This window comes from Neolamprologus multifasciatus, chromosome 10 (genome assembly GCF_963576455.1).
Source record: "Neolamprologus multifasciatus chromosome 10, fNeoMul1.2, whole genome shotgun sequence".
NCBI lineage: Eukaryota > Metazoa > Chordata > Actinopteri > Cichliformes > Cichlidae > Neolamprologus > Neolamprologus multifasciatus.
The window spans coordinates 14,971,597-14,982,587 of record NC_140448.1 but is presented as its reverse complement, the minus strand read 5'-3'; the positions used below and the strand labels follow the sequence as shown (position 1 = coordinate 14,982,587).

General features: G+C 41.9%; 1 protein-coding gene across 2 annotated transcripts; it reads left to right on the top strand.

The window, feature by feature from the left end:
• The first annotated feature begins 863 nt into the window (after positions 1 to 863).
• aldocb (aldolase C, fructose-bisphosphate, b) lies at positions 864 to 10,508 on the top strand. Of its 2 annotated transcripts, XM_085174326.1 has the most exons (9): positions 964 to 2,083; positions 6,554 to 6,670; positions 6,974 to 7,185; positions 7,667 to 7,721; positions 7,822 to 7,982; positions 8,106 to 8,189; positions 8,285 to 8,459; positions 8,817 to 9,016; positions 9,138 to 10,508. In XM_085174326.1, the coding sequence occupies exons 1-9, from the start codon at positions 2,005 to 2,007 to the stop codon at positions 9,228 to 9,230; spliced, it is 1,176 nt and encodes a 391-aa protein (XP_085030452.1). In that variant the 5' UTR covers positions 964 to 2,004; the 3' UTR covers positions 9,231 to 10,508. The 2 variants fall into 2 exon arrangements, with proteins under 2 accessions (XP_085030451.1, XP_085030452.1); XM_085174325.1 differs by lacking the exons at positions 8,817 to 9,016; positions 9,138 to 10,508 and adding an exon at positions 864 to 953 and having other exon boundaries at positions 1,971 to 2,083; positions 6,554 to 6,674; positions 6,978 to 7,185; positions 8,285 to 8,533.
• The last annotated feature ends 483 nt before the right edge of the window (positions 10,509 to 10,991 follow it).

The following is a 10,991-nucleotide window of genomic DNA, read 5'->3' as shown; positions in this document are numbered from 1 at the left end:
TTTTATGTTGATATCTTGATATAGTTTTTAAATTTCTTAGCATCAATTTAGCATCAAGCTAGTTAGATTACAACGGTGCATTTATTTAATATAATTCAATATTCACTATTAGAATTAGGATTTCCTGACACTATCAATCCTATTTCAAATGGTTATTTTTCTCTCTGTAGTTAGACTACAAATAGAAGACTACAAATCTATTTTTCACCAAGGAAAAATAGAAAGTTGCCATTAGCACCAACAGTGTCATCTTTACACAAAGTGAGAAGAAAGAAACAACACACATGTGCAAAATGCACTATAAATGGAGCATATATATTAGGCCACAACTAAAATAGAGGTATGTGGGCAAAGTCACCAACTGCAGATCTGCATTTGACCAGGGTGAGCTCAGCATCTCAGAAAAACTTATGAAAACAAATTCCTTTTAAGGTCATATTATTGTTAATGCTCAGAACATACCATAAACAATAATATGAATAGAAATCTAACATATGTAAAAGTCATAAAAGTTCACTCAGTTTTGTCTATAACTAGGCCGCAAAACATGAGTATTAATCATTTTCAGAGGTTATTTAGCACTAGGACGAAAAAAGACTCACCAAATACAGAGTTTATTTAATTAAAGTAAATTATTTTTATCTTATTGAACAGTTTGCACTGTAGGAGGCGAGGTTCCACCTTTGTTCACAATCGCTTTGTCAATTTTACCATCAACATCTATAAATATCTGGGTACTTTTAGAAAACAGAGGACAAACTGTCTCCACAAAAAAGAAAAAAAGATGCACAATCACTCTGGAGCTCTGCGGCGCATGCGCTCCGTCGCTTCGTGCCGTGACGCGTGGCTTAAGCTCCGCCCCGGCTTTCTAAAAGGTCACGTCGCGCTGCTGCAGTGAAACAGGAGACCGTTCCACATCATCTGCGCACTCCTCATCTGATCTCTATCAGCAGGTAAGAGTCACCTCATCCGAAAAATATTACAATTTTAAACGTTTATTGTGTGTTACTGAGCGCGTCAGCCATGATGGCTGTCATTCTGATGGTGATGCGGATGTGATGCTGTTGACTGAGCCTCCAGCTAGCTGTATCTTCCAAAAGCTAGCCTGTTAGCCATAAATGACCAAGCAGCGTCATTAGCTGTATCACTGATGCTATGTCATCTCAGTTTGACAGACAACTCCTAAAAGTCTATCACCTTCTCAAAAACAGTCGTTTTAGAGTTGCGCATTTCGGCCCCATCATCGAAGTACGCAACAGGAAGGGCGCAGAAATGATGACCTTCAAGGATGGAAGTGGAGGAAACGAGCCTGTTGCGCCTTCCTTTGCTTCAGATCGACGCTATCAGTTTTTACATGTACTTGATTATGCGTGATTTGTCGGGTACAAACGTGGGTGGCAGCGGTGATGGATGAGGGCTGTGGCGAGGTTGTTTCCCGTCAGGGTGTAGCTGTCCCGAAGCACGTAGACATCGAGAGGCGGAGCCGCAGAGTACGTGAAAAAGCCACACGTGTTAATGAAGTCATATAGCGGCCTGAATTTTGGAAGCAAGGCTTGCATGTATTTATTTTTTTTATTCCATAGAAAACAAACGGCAGTTTCCACTTAGAGTAATTATATATTTTTTACTGTTCTCTTGCATTATTAATGAGTGTAATTCTTAAATAAGTGTTTTCATTGATTTGTACGCTACTACTTCACGTGTAAAATGAATTGAAAAACAAATGAGGCAATGGATCGATGAACAAATCGAAACCCTTAATCAACAACTGCTGTTGCTGATTAATTCTCTATTGATAAACTAATAGTTTCCAGTCCAGAGAGTATTTTTACAATCATGTTCTTAATTATGAGTGGTTTCCTTACATCGGGTTTCCCCATTACTGACGTTTGTTATGGACATGTTTCTGAAGTCTAACCTGCACATTTTCATCAATGTCCACCTTTCTTCGAACTGCAACACCCTCGCAGCCTCGAGGTCTGTAATAGGCTCCCATTGAGCTGCATGGGTAACAGTGCTCCTGCTAGCGCTGCAGCATCAAGGCCTGAAGATAGATGCGACGCCAAGGCCAGAGGCCCGTCTGGTAACAAAGCGTAGCACTGAAAGCAGGCTTTTTATTTTAGTGCTGTCCTGCAGGAGCCATTTCATCTCAAAGCTCATGCAGCTTGCAAATAGAATTTATTTTAATTTTTTTTTTTTTTTTTAAAGGTGGCTACACCTCACCTCCAGAGGGTTCTGATGATCTAGACAAAACAGCAAAAAATCCTCATCCTCCCCCTACATGCTTATGAACATAGGCAGTAAATCTAGCATGCAAGCTCAAGACCTTGTAGTTGAATGCTTGCAGCAATGCTTTAAAGAAGACCAGCTGCAGCGTGATGGCTGTAAATGTGGACTCTGATGTTTTTCTTGTATTTGTGATTTCTCACTGCATGCCGGGCTGCTCCTGTTTTAAGGTGAGAAGCACTGGATGGCCCCTCTGTTTGTTTTTGTTTTGTTTTTTCTTCTGTTAACCTGAAATTCAATCGAAATCAGACAGCATCACAGTTAAATCAGCCTGGTACAAATCTAGATGTGTCATTTTCCATCTAACAACAACTAAAGAGCATGTGTGTGTGTGGAGTGGTGATGTCATTCCTACCGTGTTATTTGAAAATCGGTGTTGAGAGTCCGGTCTTCTTGTTTTTTCAAGTGGTTCTCTGTGACTCAGCAGGGAGTTGATCTTCATGTCGCATTGCAGAAGTGTTGTTGAGGCAGACCACTACAACAGGCTGGATCAAAGATCAGAAAATATAGAGAGCTGGGCTACGTGCCATGAAAGCCTGCATATGCAGTCTAGTCACAACAGCGAACCAGCTTTAAACTGTTCAGTCATATCACTTCAGGCTTATCAGTTTTTAGTGATGGTATGGTTTTGTTTGTTTTTAATTCTTTTGAGCTGCTTTAGCCACACAGGAAATTGATCAGGAATCGATGAAGAATCTGACCTCCAAGCAGAATTTCTAATTGCAGTTACCAAATCAATAAATCTCACGAATGACAATCAATAGGATGCACTCAAATTTACTACACACACGACCGTTCAACTATCTTATTTAGGACCTTCATTGACAAAGTGGTTTCCCTAACCATTAAAAATGAATGCCTAAACCTAACCATAACCTAATTGTAACGCTGACACTAAAACCACATTTGAGCCTCAAAAAGGCCTTCAAACTTGTGAGGACCAGTGTGTGTGTCCTCACAAGTGACTGTTGGTTCTTACAAGTATAGTAGAATGCAGATTTCGGTCCTCACAAAGATAGCTAAACAGGAACACAAACACACAAACAGCCTTAGAACTTTGTGCACATAATTTTATAAAATATTTGAAAGCTGCATTAGATAAATGTCTTTGGTCACTGGGGCATCATGATCACTGAACAGTGTATGTGTATGCGACTGTCTGGAAGATAACGATTATCACCAGTGTCGATGATAACGCCACTGGAAGGTCTCTACCTGATTCTGATAGCGCTTACGCTGCATTTAAAAAAAAACAAAACAAAAAAAAAAACAACCAACTACTGGAAACACAGAAAGATGTTTTTAAAGAGTTCTTAGCCCAATACTGTAGCTCAGGTTAGTCAATACAAATGAAGATGCAGGTTCACCCAATTGTAATGTCCTACAGTTTTTATAGGATGTGCTATAGTTTCTTTAAATCTGCCACAGTTGGGTAGTTGAGGCTTTTACCGAACTCAAAATAATTTCTGTATTTTAATATTAACTCAAAAAACAAAACAAAATTTCAAATAATCACTTGACTTTGTGAGTAGATCATGAAGCTAAAGGAATATGCAAAGCAGAAATATTTAAACTCAAACACCAATGAAAAGCCTTCCTTTTAATTCTCTTGATCAGGTCATTTCCCTAACATCCTATGCTCTGAATAATGGACTTTTTCTTTTTAACCGTTTGGGCTTTTTTGTTGTTGTTTGTTTTAAAGTGTGTCACATCTGTGGTGCAAGGCCCTGCAGTGGTGCTTGTGTGGCACAGAGTGAGGTAGTTGTCTTTTTTCTAATGTCCTCCTCTGGGACTGTTTCCTGGAGACGTTCAAGAAGCAAACCCAAAAATGGAAAAAATAAGATTAGTACCTCCTTTGGCCGTGAGTAACATAAGCTCAGTTGTCATCACCTGATTATGTCTAAAGCAGTTCAGCCACAGCCTTCTGACAATCTCACATTTTTTGATTTGGGAGCCATCGTAGAATGAGAGACAGAAGGATAATCCTATATGACAAATATTTTCCCAGGTTACTTTACCAAAGACAGAAATGTCCTTGACACCACACACTCTCTCTGTGGTTGTTGCATTGATGCATAGTAGTGATTCTAAAACTTTATACTTGCATATTTAGCCAATATTTTTTCCTTTTTTTTTTTCTTTTTTTTTTTTTAAGCTAATGACCCTCCAAGCATAAACTCTACTACCAAACTTGCCCCAGCTGATAATGTGCTAGAGTCCTGCCTCATATTGTTCTTTTAAGGGGGATTGTATTAATTTGTGTATGCAATTCCCTATGGACAGTGTAAAAAGACATGGTTTCACCCATTGCAAACGTGCTCCTGTGCACTCGTCCAAAATCCCGAATGCATGTCCCTGGTTGCGGATGACCTGTGTGTCTGTTTAATGCCCATTGGTTGACACGTGGCGACATTCACAGGGACTGGGAGAAGCGCAGGCAGTGACTGTGGTGGTCATTTCTCAATGTGTTTGACACTTTGTTTCACTTCAGCTCTTTTCATGTTATAACTTCCCTCTACTCTGTCCCGAGCAGATGGACCAATAACAGAATAACCAGGAGTAGCCCACAGACCGGTTATACTACATAGTTGTGTCGTATACTGGTACACTCCCTCCATCGATGCTCTCTGTGGGTAAGCAGGCCTCCATAGGCTGCCGGGCTGAGCCGTGATTTCAGCGTAAGCCTCCAGTCAATGTAAAGTTGTCGTCTTTAGTAATTTTCCGTTATTTTTGGCCAGTTGTTGCATAAACTGTAGATTTCCTATTGAGTTAGATTGTTGTACAATGTTTCCTCAGCGAATCTCCACCACGGCAGAGTTGTACTGCTTCACAAAGGAGGGCAGGTATTTGCTGAGCATGGTTTTTGGCTGGTACAGACAGTGGAGCAGAACTGAGTGCACACATGCCTGTGCCCTTAGGTTGGCTTTTATCAAGTGTAAATACTTCCTTTTATTCACTGGAGATGTGAAGTATGCAGCTTGTACCCCTGCTGAAGCTATTCTCCTCTGGGGACACGATATGCCCTGCGGGCCTGGCCGCGTGTGCGTGCGTGTGCGTGTGTGTCATAAGAGTTGCACACTGATTTCATTGAGAGGCCTGTGTGTACTGTAAAGGTTGTCTCATAGCTTTAAGCTGAGGATTAACACAGAGGGTACAGGGAGTATATCAGACGGTGTGCTCTCACAATAAACCAGCCTCCCTGACTTTATCATTAAGCTGTATTACAGCCTCCTATGAGTGTGTGCCTTTACAATATACTGACAATTCCAGCTTTTAGTTGACACTGCTCGCTGTGGAGGAACATTTAGTAGAATAAATGAATCGTCTATCAAATTCTCCAATGGATGACCTGCTATTGTGGCCCACACCCGGCCACGTTGTGCACAAAGCTACAGCCTTGTGTTCAGCGGGAGCACCTCGGATACCAATATAGCCAAACAGACAAGTCACAGCTTGTTCTCAGGCACACAGTGCATTAGCTGGAGTGAGAACGGAAATTTACAAATCCTTGATGCACTCATATCGCATGGATGCAGTAGAAATCATTTGTAGTCTGAGAGCAGCAGCACTTAAATGGATGCGTGACGTGTCACTCCAGGCGAAGAACTAAAGGTGTAACTTGCAGAGAGGTGTATAATGACAGAGGAAAACAAAGAGTGTTGCTGAGGAGGGGGAAACGAGCCGTGTTGCATCCAGGCCTGCAGCTATAATGAGGACTGGCAGCACAGTCTATAGGAGCGTTGTTACACAACCCCATCCCCCTCCCTCCATCCGTCTGCTGTGGTTCACATGGGGGAGGTGAGGGGTTGCATAACTGCTAATTTACGGAAGAGTGAGGAAGGGAAAGGGGAATTGAATAATCTGGTTTGAAGGCTGTTTATGGAGTTTGGTCACTGCCACCAAGCTTTGTTTTTAATGACTGACACCAGATGATGCATGAAAATTAATGTCAACAAGATGGGGTGTTTGCTTCTAGTCACAATAAGTGATTTTACTAAATTATTTATTTTTTCCCCAACTCTCAGGAAACAGGAAATGTACTGCTCGCATCTTGCACACATATCATGTTCTTGTATGGTGTGATTAAGTGCCATCGTGTAGGAGTTTGGCCATTTTCACCCATCTGGCTGCATTTAACTGAGAAAGGCTCATTGGTATAACAGTATAGTCAAGCTGCAGACAATAGAGACATTAAATGAGGCCAGTCCTGGGCAGTCATCCAGGTTTGCACATAGTGAAGCAGTATGTGTGTTTCGCTCTCTTTCAGCCACCATGACTCACCAGTATCCAGCACTGACCCCTGAACAGAAGAAGGAGCTGCAGGACATTGCTCATAGGATAGTAGCTCCAGGCAAAGGCATCCTCGCAGCTGATGAGTCCACCGGTATGTGTTGGTGTTTCAGCAAAGGTGGCTGATTGAAACGCAACATTAAACATGGTTGAATACCAACATGCAGTACACTGAACATGCAGTGAGTTGCATGTAAAATTAGAATTGCTGTGCGTTTATTTAAAGAGATCATAAAATAAAGATGCATGTTATTGTTTCTATAAGATTACTGCAAACAAGCAGTTTAAGTCTTCTGCTGAAAGCCATTTTATACTGTAAATGATGCTAAATAAATGACATTTGTGGTGTCTGTGTGTGTATTTTATTAAATCCATGTCCTTGTTTTTTGCTCTTTAGGCAGCATGGCAAAGCGCTTGAACCCCATTGGGGTCGAGAACACTGAGGAGAACAGGCGCCGCTACCGCCAGTTGCTCTTCACAGCCGACCAGCGCATCGACAGCTGTATCGGAGGTGTGATCTTCTTCCATGAAACCCTCTACCAGAACACTGACGATGGCGTCAACTTCGCCAAGCTCATCAAAGACCGCGGCATTGTCGTTGGCATCAAGGTAGGCAGGGGATTGCCGTTGCTGGGTAATCAGTTTACCCTGGTGCATTCTTGATTATTAGTTTCAGCTCAGTTTCATTATGCTTCTGCTGCATTGCCTGGTTTGTGCTGTTACGTGTTAGAGTCTGAGCATGACAAACTATGTAAACTAACTTAAAACACAAGAGCCTGAGTGCTGAAAATCTCAACCTTCTTTGGTTTTGAATGTCATCATCACTGCGCTGTTGATATAATGCAGTCAAGTGACTCAGCTTAGCAGGCAGAGTCAACCCTCATCGTTTAGCAGGTAAAACCTGAAAGGTGTTCTTTTTTTTTTTTTTTTTTTTTTTTTTCTTAAACAAAGAAAAAAACACGCTGACCCGCTTTCAGTGTGTTTACATACACTCAGACCCACACATAACAGCAGATCATGTTGTTAGGACCAACTGGGCTAAAGTTATTTCGGGTCAAATTCAGAACATTTTCCGTTTCTGTCTTTACAGGTTGACAAGGGTGTTGTACCCCTCGCTGGAACAAATGGCGAGACCACCACTCAGGGTAGGAGACGGTAGACGCACAAGTTTGAGAACTGAAATGAACTTCACAGAAGCCCTGTGTGTTTCTCATGGCTGGTTCTGTGTGCGTTGTTTGAGTGCAGGTCTGGATGGGCTGTCCGAGCGATGCGCGCAGTATAAGAAGGACGGCGCAGATTTCGCCAAGTGGCGTTCTGTGCTGAAGATCAGCGAAACCACGCCGTCTGAGCTGGCCATCTTTGAGAATGCCAACGTGCTGGCACGATATGCTAGCATCTGCCAACAGGTTAGTGTGGTACTATAGAGGATTACTTTCCTTTTTTGGAAAGGACACTACTGATCATCAAATGGTAGTATTGTATATTTCTAAAATACTGGTGTTAAATTTACACTCTGTAATCTCTCTCAGAATGGTATTGTTCCAATTGTGGAGCCTGAGATCCTTCCTGATGGAGATCATGACCTGAAGCGTTGCCAGTACGTCACTGAGAAGGTAACATGTTGCAGAATGTGGAACTCTGCCACCTTTATCTGTTCTGGAGAGTTCAAGTTTGGACTTGTGTGCTGTCGTTTGTCTCCTGCTGTTAGGTCCTTGCTGCAGTGTACAAGGCTCTGTCGGACCATCACGTGTACCTGGAGGGGACACTGCTGAAGCCCAACATGGTCACAGCTGGACACTCCTGCCCAACTAAGTACAGCAGTGAAGAAATCGCCATGGCTACTGTCACTGCTCTGCGCCGCACAGTGCCTCCTGCTGTCCCAGGCAAGATACTTGTGTATATATTAGGAAAAATTCAGGGAGTGGGACTGCAAGTGACTTAATAGAGCAGCATATTCAAAAGTTAAACCATTATATGTTATCATGGATAAATTGCTAGCTAAATCAGTTAGATCATCCCTTGGAATTTGGATGAGTTGACTAGTAAATTGGCCGTCGTGGCATTTTTCAGATTGCTTTAATTTCCTAATAGTAATACTTAAATCTCTTGATTCTTTCACTCGTTTATATCTACCTGCAGAGTGCAAACATGCAGGAAAAGATGCTTTCGAAAACCTTTAAAATCTTTCTTGACATCAGGTATGAGCAGATCGGTAACTCGTGTTTCTTTTGTATAAACAGGGGTGACATTCTTGTCTGGTGGCCAGTCTGAGGAAGAGGCCAGCGTGAACCTTAATGCCATTAACAACTGCCCACTCCCCAAGCCCTGGGCCCTGACTTTCTCCTACGGCCGTGCCCTGCAGGCCTCAGCTCTTAACGCCTGGAAAGGACAGCTGAAAAACGAGAAGGCCGCCACCGAGGAGTTCGTCAAGCGTGCCGAGGTCAGACCGCAGGAAGGGACATCAGATGTGTCCTTTGTACTGCTAATTTAAAAAAGCAAAACTTTCTTTGCTCTTTTGCTTATGTCTGTTTTTGTTTTTTGTTGTTTTTTTTCTTCTCCAGGCTAACGGTCTGGCTGCACTCGGCAAGTACGAGTCTTCCGGAAGTGGCACCGCCGCAGCCCAGTCCCTCTACGTGGCTAATCACGCCTATTAAACAGCAAACTACCACGTTGAGCTGTGGCATAGTTAGTCTTATATCTGCTCTGCTGTCTCCCCTCTTCACTCCTCCATCAATCACAGGCCTGTGCTGTCTGCTTTACTTTAGAGTTCTTAAATTTACATTATTAGATATGTGTATTTGAAACCATCATGTGACATCACAGTACTAAAAGGAAACGGACATGGGTCATCTGTCTTTTTTTTAAATTCCCCCCTAGTTTCAACAAATGGTTACAGTTTTGAGATTATTTGAAGTTAAACGGTTGGAGGATAATCAAAAATGTTTAGTCAGTATTCATTCCACGTCCCTTCTTTCACGCAGCTGTCTTCACACAAAATATGTGATCACTCCCAAACAGGCCAGATCAGCATGTTTGTGTCAGTGTTTCGCTTCTGTCAGAACAGCATTTGTTCATTGTTGAAACGCTCTACTAACATCCGCACTGACACCAAGTGGGACCAACTGCTTATTAGTGGCATCAGAACATGCGTTAAGGAGCAAGATGGCAGACGAGGTGAAAATGTTGAGCCGAGTTGATCTTTTGAACAAAGGCGTGGAGTGCTCTGTTGTGCTTTCAAACAGATGTATATCTAGTAGATGTAAGCAGGCACATTATACTGTAATAAGCCACTACACACCAGGATTCTTCCCTTTTTTTTTTTCTTTTTTTTTTTCTTCTTTTTTTCTGTGTTCTTGTGCTCCTTATCACCATTATTGAATTTAAAAACAAAAAAACATCTTGTGTGTCTGTTCATTAGCTTAACATTACATGCAGTAATCGATGTATTCAGTTGTGTGAAGGTGTCAATATTATGTGATGCTAGTGTGTCATCCTCCCACCTGTTTTTCCCCCTGCCTGCCCTACCGAACGACCAGACTCGTTTCTATCGACATTCACATCCAATGGACCAATGGCGTGGGGTCAGCAGCGGGGAAACGGTCGCTGCTGTGTTGGAGTACTGTGCCGTTTGTGGTGTTAATATTGTTCTTTAAGCACTTGGTGTGTCAAATAGTGGAGAAAAATAAACTAAAACCTTAAAACATCAGATGCTTTTATGTGATGGAATTTTCTACACCTGTCCTGATACTGGCGATGACAGAGTTATGCATCTTAGTCAAATATTGCTACTTTATTATTTAGAATCTTTACTGCCTCTACATTTTAGAGATAAATGTTGAGTATTTGATTATATTTAGTTGGCTGATATCATTACATTTACACAATCAGCTTATTGAAATTAAATGGCCAACACTAATCTGCATATTTAAACTTTATTTTCAGTTTCCTGGAGGTCTATATATGCCTACATGCACGCCCTTTCTGAGTCAAAGTCATGTGTTTTGCACTCAATCTTGCAGATTGGATATACAGTTGCATGGAAGCAGCTCAGGGTGTGTAGGCATGACCTGCTGAAGTTAAAGCTAAAGGTCAGAATGTAGCACGTAGAATATTACTTTGGTCAGGGTTTACGGAAACTGGTCCAAAAAAAGGAAAAAATATCCAGTGAGCAGTATTTCTCTGGATGATAATGCTTTGATGGCAGAGGTGACTGGCCAGACTGCTTTGAGCTGATATAAAGGCAGCAGTAACTCAAATAACCACTCAATAGCCCAGATATGCAGAAGAGCATCTCTGAATGCACTACACATCCTGTGGCTTGAAGGAGATGTGTTACAGCAGCAGAAGACCACACCAGCTAAAATTTCTTTCAGTGGACAGTGAGTCTGTGTGAATTTATAAAGCCCTTTTAAAAA